Raw genomic sequence first — 13,423 nt, forward strand, 5'->3', positions numbered from 1 at the left:
TTGCAAACTTTACAGCTCATTACCTTTAATATTGTAACACTGATTAACAGCGCTACAATGCGGTTGGACGCGTTGCACCAATGATCAACATGTTGTTAGACCAGGTATTTCTCGCGCGACTGGCAGATTCGTACCGCAAATGGCCTCGCAGAAACACGTGGGATATGTCTCGTGTTGACATTCGCAAAATTTTGCTACGAGGTACGAAACGCGCGAAACAAGCTCCGGGATAGAACGAACAGTTCCACTCAACATTGTTGAAATTTCCGATGCACACTCCTTTCGTCGACCGGTCTTTTAACCGCGCCATTCATCCCGTCTCTCCTTTGTGTTCGCCCACAGCGAGACAAGCGCGTCTTCTCCTTTTCCTTTTCTACTAACGGCATCTTTTCCACCGCCGTCGTGGCTCCCGGGAAAGCTCCTCCGGGGCCATTAGACCACCCTTTACCCAGGGGGTTGACTTATGACGCCCGCTACGCGGAGGGAACTTGAGTGAGTTACTCTCCTCTCGTGGTAGGAAGAACGCGATGGAAGGGAGAGAATGGGCGAGAACGAAGGATGAAGGAAAAAGAGCGGCGTGTTACCCAATATAGGGAGAATCGGATCCTCTTTGTTGTTTTTCGTTTCGCGCTAGACATAAATACAAGGCGGAAGAAAAAGAGAGAAAAGGAACGTTCGTTATTTTAAACGATGCTTTGTCAAAAGACCGGGTACGAACCCTCATCGTGCAGCGACGACGATATTCGACGGAGTTCTGATCGCGGGAATAATAACATTCGAACAAACTTGGCATGGCGTCAAGAAATCGCAATTGCTGCATGCGATAGGAAGCTCGCGCGAGCGAACACCGCCGCCTTTCAACTTTAATTAATCCGAATAGGCAGAACTCGGCGCGAACCCCTAAATAACTGGTGCAAACTCATTTCGTCGCTGTTATTCCGCAAGGCCTCCGATGTGTGTATACATCGCCTCCGCCTCTCTTGACAATCGTCCAAAGCGATCCTTGTGCCGCGATCTACTCGTGCCCGCATAATACCATCGATTGTCCTTATATTAGCACAACGCGTCGCTTTCAACGCTAATTTCCCATCTGTGCCTTTGATTTGAGATCGAATACAGGCCGCGTTTACAATCTAGCTATGTCGCTAGAAACTGTCTCTTGACAATCGAGGTCCCGGCAAACCAGCATCGACGTAGTTCTCATTTAATGAGATTTATTAAACCGAGCATAGGGGCTCGAGAAAAGATTCTCCTTTTCTTCTTTCTTCAGAGAGCATACACAATGCACAATTTTTTTATTTAGGAAAAGATGTTTTTTAAATTTGAAATTTGAAATTTTTATAATAATTCTATATAATCTATTTTTATAATAGTAATGCTATTTTTCTATTTTCACAACTAACACATTTACAATTTCTTTTAATGAGGAGGAGTAAGTTTCTAAAAATGTCGTAGCCTTTTTATAATGAGTTTTCAGTCGGACTCGATTAAAAAAAAACACGGTAAAAAAATACTCGCGATAAGTTTCCGAACCATCTCTAATGATCGAAAACTATATAAGTCGCAATAACGCAAGTGTCTAACTCCAACGTAATTGAAGCGAAACTTCACGTTCGATATCACACGTCGGAATTAAAAAGTGTCGCGACAACGTTTGCGGCGCCAACGCCAATGTGCGCGACGAACGCATCGAGGGCATATACAGCGCACTTCGGAATGTTTTCAATGTAAACATATTTCCTATTTGTATTCTATCCTGATGGAATCCTGTATTCGCCGAGCCGTACGCGGTGAATTCATCCCGTGCTTCATCCTTCGATTCTACCCCGCGATGCATGCTATCCCCAGGAAGGATGAGGCGAGAGTGAAAACGACGCATCTCGCGTATTTGTATCGTGCGTGTCGCGTTTGCTCCCGTAATATTAAATATAAAGGAAAATATTTCAATATTGGTCGACAAACACATACAAATAACGGAGCATGTCTTCCGTCTGCGCATACATTCGCGTGCCGTTGTGCATATCCGTATGCAATGTCCCGGATGTGATGGAAAGGCCCGAGAAAAATGCTGCCGCTGCGCCTACTAGCAGGAGGAACAAACACGATTTTCCAAGCCGTAGAAAAATTCGATGCTTCTCGTTCACTCGATCGGTGATGCATCCGTCGATCGCGAAGTTTCATCTGGATTGAATCGGTCGACTGGAAAACAACTTAAAAATATCTATTCCGTACTCCATTTGTCTCTGCAGTTTAACTGGAATATATATATATAATGTTGCTATATATAAATATGTCTCTCTGCTATACATATAGATATTGTATCAATACGATTTCGGTTTTTTAATATCGCATGATTTTTGTCTCGAAACATAATTATTCAAGAACAAATTAAATAAAAAATTCAAATTAAAAATATTTAAATATATTATAACACATGCAAAATTTATAGTGTAGCGATTTCAATTAAAAAGTTGAAAGTTATAAATGCACCATTTTGTTAAATGATTTAATGCTGCTGATATGCCTCACTTGTATAAATCTTAATCTTTTAATCATCATTGACAGATCCCTCGATGAATTTGTAGCCCATTTTTTCTGGGTAAAAATTCGTTGTTACAAAGTTCGTAAACGTCGTTAATTGTCATGTACTGGTAATATTGATCGACCCGGTGCGAGAGAACCATGGTATTCACCTATTATTTTTATTCAGCGTATCTCGCGTTGCATATCCTCGTCGATATAAAAACAAAATGTACGAGCAACAACTATTTAACAAAAACAAGACATTATACAGGACGCCCAAATAAAATATGGAAATAGAAGCAGTTTTCGTAATATTATACAGGACGTATGATATTAAAAATTGCGTTCGAACCGATGGGAATGTCATCTCTTGTGTCCCTTGTGAATCATAAAGCAAAAAGGCCAAGTTTTTAAATATTTACGCATGTATACTGCATCGATCTTTAAAATAAAAGAGCAGCGCGAGAAATTTCCGGAAATATACGATATTTCCGTTTTATAACGAGATATATGAGCTGTTATTTTTAATAAAAAATGTGAGGCAAAGCAAATTTGAAAAAAACAACGTATAGATAAGATACGATTACAAATTGAAGCGATATTTTTACCACAGTTTAAGTCTTAAATTCCCACTTTCAAAAATACAAAAAGTCTAATATATGCGTAAATACATATATAGTTCCGGAGAGCAATCATTTTTCAGGGAAAAATTTTATGACGGAAAGAGAGATAAAGAGATATTGCACTTCTATAACATTCTTTATTCTTCTTTAATCTTCATTTAAAATATTCCTGACTTCGATTTTTCGATCGATATGGTAAACTGGGATTATGAAAAGCATTAAACACGGAGTATTATATCAATAACTCTCTTAATAATTATGTCGCTTAATGCTTTTGCATTATATGTACTTATAGCAATCGTGCTTATAGTAGCTCGCGTGCGTTGATTATTTAAAATTTATAAACTATCCACAACGCGCGATTATTATCATTTCGCATTTTACGCATGTAAGATCTAATTGTTCATCACAATCGTCCCTTTTTGCCCTTATGAATATTTTAAGGGTTATTACGCCGTAGAAATGTTATCGTTAAACCAATGGTAATTTGCACATCCTTTTGTTAAATTCTATATATGGTTCTATATATGGTTCTTTATCTTACACATACGCGATAAAGCGAAAAGTTACGACTAGGCAATGTGATATCAAAATAATCTTAAAGATAAAATTTATAAGATAGAGAAAGAAAAAGAAAAAGAAAGAGAAAGACATTAATTTTAATAATAGTACTTTGAAAAAATTGTTTTTTATAATTTAGTCCAGTAAAGATTATACTATAAATGATCAGAAACAGTAATAATAGTCAAATGAATAGTCATGAATAAATATTAAATTATTAACATCGAAACATTTTAAAAACAATGAAAAATTTTTTTTTAAGGTAATTTAAACTTGAAGCTATAAAAAATGTACATTAAAATTTAACAGAAGTCGGATATTAACACAACGAGATTATTTTTGATTAACGAATGAAGTGAATCAAATTTTAACGCAAAAACCTGTCAGAATATTCAGAGCACGTCTTCGTTTAAGAATATTTAACGCTAAGGAGAAAATGTATGAAAGAGGATGTCTATATTAATTATTAATTCTAATCGCGCACGAATTTTAATTATACATATTCTTTTAATTTAAATAACAGCTCTACATCTCGAAAATCTAGTACATTTTATATATTATTTAATAATATGTGTAACAGATAAAACAAGCGTTTAATGAGCATGTTAGGTCACATTTTTTGCCATAACGTTTTCGTGGTGGTATGCTAACAATGCGCACGTGACTCCATCGGGATAATAATACGATCAGACCCGCTCCTTCCTGGTCGGCTTACGGGAAATTGTAGATGAGACGATTACGTATTCCGATCGTACGCGATATCAGTTCGCCTCGCTTCTCACTCGTGATGGAGTGTTTTCTACCTTCGACCCTTACTCTCTCTCCTGCTTCTTTTCCATCTATTTTACCGAACTCTATCCTAGATGAGTTCCTTTCTTTCCAAGTTTGAAAAATTCTGGCACCCAATCTTTTTTTTATTACGCTTATATATTTAGTGTATTTTATATAAGATTTAAATATCTAATCTTGGCGATACACAATATTAAAGACCATTCTTTAAATTTATCAACTATAAATAAAAGACCATTCTTAAATTTTATCAACTATTTGATGTAAACCAATAAAATTAAAAATTTAATAAAAAACGGAGAAAGAAAAATTGTCAAACTCAATCGTCGAGGAAGAGCGTAAAATCAGTTGTCAAAAATATAATTGTATATTAATTAAGTTGTTAAATCACATAAATTCTTTATAATAAGAGCGAGATTCCAAAAATTCCAATTATCGCTACTTCATCGTCTTTTCCCTCCATCGGATCGGAGTTATGATCGCAATGCGGCCACTGAAAACCGCCATGTATGGCACGTGAATCTATTCGAGCGGATAACGAATTCTGAAATCGGAAGCTGGCGAAAATTCGTCGGCCCGCGAAATTAACAGTCGCGTCAGGTCACGCCGATAATTGTCCATTTTACCCCCCCCCCCCCCCCCCGGCCATAATATCCAAACGGAGAAGTCCTTTATCAGTGATCGCACGCGCATGTTTCGTTCGTTCGTTCGCTCGCGACAATGGAAACAACACGTTGATCCGCACACGATATTTGTCCCGAAGAAAAAAAATATCCAGAATATATATACCACGTGTTTCGAGAGAAGCCAATCTTCTCATTCACGTTGTCACGTTTTCGTTTCGATGCGTCCTACACGTCGCGATATATATACAACCTACCTATCAGAAACGTAATATATACTCCGTAGTATTTTCATTCAAACCTTACCGTAAAAACATCGCGTCGCGTGTTATTTCTCCCTCTTCTTATTTGCGCAGGGCGCCGCTTATCTCGCTTACGATCATCCCTTAATTATAACTGTCGATAAAACGTCAGAAAAGTTGAAAAACGAATCGATTCTAACCCAGCAATCCTCCTACGCCCCCTTTTTCCACTGTTCCTCCTATTCACGATTCCACTAGTGTTCGCTAGTGTTTACTTTACGAATAGGTAGGGCGTGGATGAAGGTACAGATAGGCAGGGGAAAAGGGGGAACTTGAATTATACCGAACCGGTAGTGTCGACGAAGATAATCACACGCCTCGCAACGGCCAGTTCATCATCGCGGTATCACGCTCTAAGGGAGTTGATGCATCGTAGAAAGTCCCGCACGAACCCCGGAGCCGGAAAACGAAATGTACGAGTGAGGGTGGAAAAAGTAAGAGAGGGTGAGTGAGAAAAGGGTGACACGGAATGGCCGTTCTTTCCCTGTCCTACCAGGCCCAATGTCTCTGCAGAACATAGTAGGAACTCTATTAGAGGTGGAAAAATGAAGTAAAAGGCGCGACGAGCGGCAGAAAATGCAGACATCCACTCAAACGCGGTCGAGCTCCCTGCATGTATTTCCATACTGTACCCTGAATAATTGCACAAAATAAAGATTGCTTAGAACGCGGTCTTTGTTAAAGAACGTCCTATTTACACATCCCAACTTTCTTTCATTGTTTCTAATAATAAACCTGCATTATCGAATCAAATCTGATCGCGCTATGTTAATTATTATTAAGAATAATACGATAATTAAAAAGATGATGATGTAATAAAATTTAACATCTAGCAATGAGTAAAGCATCCAGATATAGCAACGAGAAATTACGCAGAATTTTTGATATACGTTGATTATATAAATTTGCTATTGTATAAAAGATAATGTTGAATGAGAGAATGTCCGATAAAACATTCTTTATATCTATGTTTCAGGTGCTTTGCAGATTACCGAATCGGATGTGAGCGATCAGGGCAAATACGAATGTGTCGCTAACAATTCCGTAGGCACAGAATATTCCAAATCAACCACGTTATACGTGAAAGGTATGCCATTTAAAAATATACATACACAAATCATAATATAGATTATTCGCAACATAATAGATAATTAACTACAAAGCGTATATATATTTTTTAATTAATATGATGCTTTCTTTATACTTTTATAGAGAGAGATGGGGAGAATTTATGTACCTTGTAAAGTTTTCATAAGTCTTTCATATCGCTTTAGATTTATAATTCTAGACAAAATTTTATGTATAAAATTTTATAAGCCCACATTCTAATGTACCTTATTATATATTTATATGTGTCATATTTTGTATTTCTTCAAGTGTTTGCTGTATTACACACACAATTGAAAAAGAAAAGAATTCTGTCTTACAAACTTTTTTCATAAATTGTCTAAAATGGCTTTTATCAGATACGAAAAAAATAAAGTATTATAATGAAAGCTAGAAAAGAGAGAATTTGAAGTCGCAAAAATAACAACGTTTCCGTCAACCAAATAACGAATACAGCAAGCTCGTCGTACAATAACGCCAATGTCATAAACGTAGACATTTTCCTGTTGGTAATTAAAATTAATGTAACGCAATTACGACATAATTAAACTAAACAGACAGCACAAAGGGCTCGCGCGACTCACGTCGCGCGCGTTATGCGCCGAGACTTCTCATTTCTTGCGTTTTCGTGATCTCGAATCTCGGCAACATTTCGGTTTAATTACCATAGCTGCGATTTGTAAAATCTACATGACGGCTTTCAAATAATCGTTCGGGATTTTACTACGCTTCGTGGATTTTCGCTGATCACGGTTAATTTTCCATCGTAAAATCGTGCTTGTGTAATTACTCTCTAATTAGATACACCATTACATGCGTTTACATTTCGATTTAATGTTTTATTCGCACAAATACGAAAATTTAATCGTAATGTAACATAAGTCATTGCAAAAATTATATATAATATATAATATTAATATATAATATACTATATACATGATATGTCATACATAGAAAAATTTTATATGCAAAAAGCGTTTTGTGCAATTTAAAGTTGATTTAATCAACAGAAATGTGTGAAAATATTGATAAATTTTGAATAATTTTGAAACGATCAAGGATTTAGAAATTTCCACGAATTAAATTTTGAAAAAAAAAAACTTTTTTAATTCTGCATATCATATATATTAAATGTTAAATACGCGTTAATATAATTTTAATATTGATTCAAATGCTTTAAAAATTAATTAAAACTTAAAGAACCTGGAAAATTGAAATAATGTTGAAAAAAATTGAATCAAATTATCGTTGAAAAGAAAAAGTACTTATTCTGTCAATTGTCAAATGCATTTTTCTTCCAGTACGTCGCGTTTCACCGAGCTTTTCGATTCCTCCTCCGGCGGTGAACGACGTGATGTTGGGCGGATCGTTGAATATCACATGTGTCGCGGTGGGCGCACCGATGCCTTTCGTGAAGTGGAGAAAGGACCCTGCGACCGATCTGACGCCAGAAGACAATCTGCCTGTCGGCAAGAATGTCTTGAAATTGACCGATATCAAAGAATCTGCCAATTACACATGCACAGCCGCCAGCGATCTTGGCGTAATTGAGGCGACCACGATGGTGAAGGTTCAATGTTCGTATCAAGTTCTGAGATTTTTGGTATCTCGTTTCTTCAATTTTAGATATCTTCAATCTGTATATCTATCTATCATCTAATAAGTCTTCTAAATCGCGTTCTCCAGCACGTTACATCGTCGCGAATTATGTGTTACGAGCTGATTAATCGTGCGTTGCATTCCGCAGCGCTGTTACGCTTTTATCGAATAGCTAATCCGTTTAAATCTTCATGTATTACGAGCAAATCACTGCAAAACAAACTTAATACGTAGTACTTGTAAAGGGATCCTCGCAAAAAATCTTATATTACGCTATTAAGAAATAATAATCAATATAATACGCTATTAAGAAATAAATAATAAATTTTATTATTATCGATAATTTTTTTTTCGGAAAACTATTAAAAAAAAAATATCACAATTTTAGAAAATTATTTGCTTTAGACTTAGTTTGAATAAATAATTTGGCGATCCAAGATCAGATGCAATTTACATAAAGATCATTATTATTCACGTGGATTTTCGCCACCATCGGTATTCAATGCTTTGATCGCGGAGGTAAAGCCGTAATAATATCCCCGCAGCTCTTCCCGGCCCACCGGAGAATGTTCAAGCGTCGGATATCACTGCGACGTCGGTGAAGCTGAGCTGGTCCTACAAAAGACCGGATGATCTGCAGTACTACGTAATTCAGCATAAACCGAAGCATGTGAACCAGGCATTTGCCGAGATATCCGGTATCACGACGATGTACTATCATGTTAGGAGTCTCAGTCCATATACGGAGTATGAGCTATATGTAATAGCCGTGAACAGCATCGGGCGTGGTCCCCCAAGTGCCCCGGTGATAGTCACTACTGGTGAAACAAGTCAGTACATTTAGCATTTACTATCTCTATACCAACTTCTAATTTTACATTTTTATTATTAGAAACGATATTTTCTTTATCAAGAACCATGGATTGTAATTTAATTATCGTAGCACATATTAGATAAAAAAATTTAATAATTTACAAAATAAAGCTTTTTTTTGTTGTTGCAGTATATAATAATATCTACGAATATACTGTTATAAATATATTATATTTTCACAAATTTTACACAAATTAAAATTTGCTGTCGCTTTTACATCAAAATAAAGAACAATGGAAAAAATCGTTTCTACAGAAATATCTCTATTTTATTGACATTCTTCTCTCATTCTAGTCTCGTCATCTCAAATTCTCGTATAAAAATAAACTTACTAAAACAATGATGTTTATTAAATCAATAATTTTTTTATCTTTTTCGATATCTTTTTCATACATAAAGATCGTATCTGTATCCAACACAACAAAATAAACCCACTCATAAATCAATTTGTGTTTCATTTCTGCGTCTCTTAACGAACATACGTGCGGTGAACTTACTCGTCGATTTAAAACGCGATTCCATTTCGGATCTAATAGTTTTTTCTCCGCGTATTCGCGAGGAACGATCGGAAAATTACAATGTAAAGGTGTAGCGGAGGAACGGCACTACTCTGTTGTGAGCGTGAATTTTTTGCACGTAGATAGAATTTTTGTACACTATCGAAAAAGAAACGAATTTTTACGCACATTTTTTGAGGGAAATTCTGTACTTTTTTCCATGCTGTCCGCCGTGGACGCACGATTTGATTCATGTAAGTGACAAGAAAATTTTTTTCACCTATCACTAAACTTCCCCTCTGCTCTTTGTTGCACCAAATATGTTAGTGTTTTTTGCGGGCCGTTCTACAGCATTTCGTCGCGCTTCGACGTCTCGTGTCATTGTGTATTTTTTCGCCTCTATATCCCCAGCCTCAACTGCCTCTTTCACTTTCTCTCGCTTTCTCTCTATCTATATCTTTCTCCGTCTCGAATACGTCTCTTCGTCTCCTTTTTTTTATGAAAGAGGGAGCGAGAAACGCGGGAGAGACAGCACGCGAAATTGCACTTTTCCTACAAAATAGTAGCACACTTCTTACCCCGTGAAAATACGAAAGAGACGTAGAGACTGTTCTCGCAATTCGTATTTTCACTCCAAATTTATTATATCACTTATGTACAGAGAATTGATAATAATCGTTTAACATTTTTTCTCGGATAGCGGAATCGACAAATGGAGGTGCCAGTAAGTCAAAACATATACTAAAAGTGTGCCGTAGTGATACACCTGTACCGATTTCTTTGCCTATTCATATTCTTGTTTAATTTGTTTTAATTCGTTACTCTTTACGCACATAATTATCATTTTTATCCTGACACATATATTTTTTTACCATTTTTAAAATGCACACATCGATACACATTCGTATAAGTATTCTTCTTGTAGGTAAGTCTTGCAGTGTGATTTCTTGAAAATGTATCGATTAGTAGTATTATTACACAAAAAGTCGAATTTTATTTCGTTCTATATTTTTCTTCTCTATCTTTACATCGCACTAGCTCTTAGTTTTTACAATCTCTTCTGAAAGGTTTCTTTTTGGAGTGGCTTTTTTGGAGGGTTTCTTATCGTGCAACTAACTATGGTGTACATCACCTTTCCACCGTCTTCGTGTGTATTTCGTACTTTTTCTGGTCTCCCTCTAATAATGCTAAAAACTCAATCTTTTTTTCTAGAACCCGGTACAGCGCCGCGAAAGGTTCAAGTGCGACCGTTGAGCTCCAGCACAATGGTCATACAGTGGGATGAGCCGGAAACTCCGAACGGTCAAGTGACGGTCGGTGTCTTTTTCTCTTCGAAATTGTTTTTCTTTCGAATCGCAACAAATTCACTAACGAGCACACGGTGCACCTCCAGGGATACAAAGTGTACTACACAACGGATTCGAATCAACCGATGGCGTCGTGGCAATACCAAATGGTGGATAACAGCCAGCTGACAACCATCTCGGAGCTGACGCCGCATACGATCTATACCATAAGAGTCCAGGCGCTCACGAGTGTCGGTCCTGGACCGCTCAGTCTACCGGTGCAAATCAAAACTCAACAAGGGGTACCGAGTCAGCCCGAAATGCTAACGGCAGTCGAGATCGGGGAGACCACAGTAATGCTCCAATGGAGCAAGCCCGCTCATAGCGCTGAGAATATTCTCAGTTATGAGCTGTACTGGAATGACACTTATGCGAAGGTAAATAACGTTATAAATTTCTGTAACGAAAAACTCTCCTTCTTTTTTTAACGATAGCTAATTTCATCTCGTGTTTATGCGCCACACATTTTAAAATTGGTAATGATATTGAGGATAACAATTTATTTCTAATCGTTTGTGGTAATTAAATAAAATTTAATTAAATTTTAAATAAAATTTAAAAGATTTTAAAACTTGTTACGAGTAATTCTCTGAAAGAAACGATTACTTCGTTCGCACGATATTACGTGTCGCGTTAACACGTCTGGCATTTCTAATGGTATTAGGAGAAGCACCATCGCAGAATACCGGTCACCGAGAACTACACTCTGACCGGACTATATCCGAATACTCTGTACTACGTATGGCTGGCCGCGAGGAGTCAAAGGGGAGAGGGTGCCACGACGATACCGTATCCAGTTCGCACGAAACAGTACGGTAAGCAGAACGCGCACGAACGTAAATGAAACCGAGCGAGTTCATGCAGCGAGGAGTGCCAGATGCATGCCGATACGGGATTGTTGCGAGATAATCGACTATTCGAATCTCAGATCGTGATGATCAGATTGGATAGGACGCATCTGAGTCTTGCAGGCTCCTCGCGCAATCACGTATCGCGATGGCACAGCAGGTAGGAGGTGCTGTAGCGCTAGACGCTCCTGCAAGTAGCGTAAGCTATTGGACGCACAACACCTTGGAAAAAGCCTTTTTTTAAAGAAAAAAAAAAAATAAAAATTTCTTACCTTCGAATACGCGTTTGATAGAGAAAGAAACTAAAAAAAGAGAGCGTAAAAAGAAAAGAATATATACATAGAGAGTAACGTCGAAACAAGTGAAGTGTGGGAGAGTGAGAATGACTGCATGCGTTGCAAATAAGAAAGCCGTTTTTGGATGCCACTTTATATATATATCTATATATATATACGTACATATCATACATATAAATTGCACTAAGCACTGCATTGATATATGTGTGCATTTTGAGCACCTCTTTTCATTCTCGATAATATATTAATTTATCGTCCGTTCTTCAGTTTTTCGTTGTCTCGTTCCCTTGCAATTATATTAACGTGTAAGTCGTTAACTCTGCGTATTTTTTGCGTCCGAGTTAACGCCGAGCCGCTCCGGGAGAACTGTCTCTAATCACATCTTTTTTCGACTGTTCAAGGATCGATTCATGAATTTTTAACCTTGAATATTTTACACCACTTTGAACCTTGACCAATCGTCACGTACCGTTTTGTTAATATCCCTCGACAGTCACCGTCGATTGTGCGTTCTCAGCGTTGAGGATATCGAATCGAAGAGTACGAGAACTCCATTGCTGATCGACCATTTATCATTCGCTTTATACAAAAATGTTACAATCTCATTTGCATTATTTTAAAATAACAAATGCACCTAGGAGATCAATGAAATTTGAACAGATCGCTAAGAGTGCCAAATTGATGTTACTTTTTATTAATTGATAATTATCCGATGATGAAATAAGTAGTCAAGATACACGATAATTGCTACGTATAATTTCTTTTTGTATTCTCATATTCTTTGAGCCTTAAGCCAGAATCTGATACAATCGGCTGGTAACTGCCGATTATGGCTTCCCCCGACCCCGATTTTGTTTCTTTCCTTCCTATAACTGAGTGTTATACAGTCCCCGGGGCTCCGCCTCGCAATGTAACCGGCAAAGCGATCAGCCCAACCTCTATATTGGTAACGTGGGAACCACCGGCCGCTGAACGTTCCAACGGAAGGATCGCCTACTACAGACTGCAAGTCGTCGAGAGTGGTCGCTCTGACTCCGAGGCGAGGAATATCAAACTGAATGACACGCGTTTCGTGTTGGACGAGCTCAAAAAGTGGACCGAATATCGGATCTGGGTATTGGCCGGGACCAGAGTAGGTGACGGACCCCCGAGTTATCCTATCTTGGTCAGAACTCACGAGGACGGTATGTATCACAGACACTAACTGAAAGTCTCTCTGTTTACCTCAGGCATGCGAGGAGTAACGTGTAAAATCCGTGGTGACGTATAACGCGAAAGAGTGACAATATTAATGAATATCTCGCAATGATGGTTTTTGCACAAAGCTTTGCTCGTATTAAAAAAAAATATCACTAATGTCTGTGAATGTATTGAATGAAAATTAGATCGTAATCGCAACACCAAATCGGTCGCGGTCGCTACGAATTTCACACGCT

General features: G+C 37.6%; 1 protein-coding gene across 9 annotated transcripts in view; it reads left to right on the top strand.

Moving 5' to 3' along the window:
- Positions 1-13,423, top strand: part of LOC105258293 (tyrosine-protein phosphatase Lar) — a 369,476-nt gene that overhangs the window by 341,098 nt on the left and 14,955 nt on the right. For 3 of the 9 annotated variants that reach the window (XM_011269465.3, XM_020029713.2, XM_025408046.1), the window contains 8 exons: positions 6,398-6,508; positions 7,830-8,105; positions 8,673-8,957; positions 10,198-10,221; positions 10,710-10,810; positions 10,891-11,220; positions 11,508-11,658; positions 12,875-13,171. In XM_011269465.3, the coding sequence (XP_011267767.1) occupies positions 6,398-6,508; positions 7,830-8,105; positions 8,673-8,957; positions 10,198-10,221; positions 10,710-10,810; positions 10,891-11,220; positions 11,508-11,658; positions 12,875-13,171 (1,575 nt within the window). Of the gene's footprint in view, positions 1-6,397; positions 6,509-7,829; positions 8,106-8,672; positions 8,958-9,363; positions 9,752-10,197; positions 10,222-10,709; positions 10,811-10,890; positions 11,221-11,507; positions 11,659-12,874; positions 13,172-13,423 lie in introns of those variants that run through there. The other 6 variants (XM_011269470.3, XM_011269471.3, XM_020029712.2 and 3 more) reach the window with 5 other exon arrangements.

The sequence above is a fragment of the Camponotus floridanus genome, unplaced genomic scaffold (assembly GCF_003227725.1).
Source record: "Camponotus floridanus strain SB8 unplaced genomic scaffold, Cflo_v7.5 scaffold2, whole genome shotgun sequence".
Classification (NCBI taxonomy): Eukaryota; Metazoa; Arthropoda; class Insecta; order Hymenoptera; family Formicidae; genus Camponotus; species Camponotus floridanus.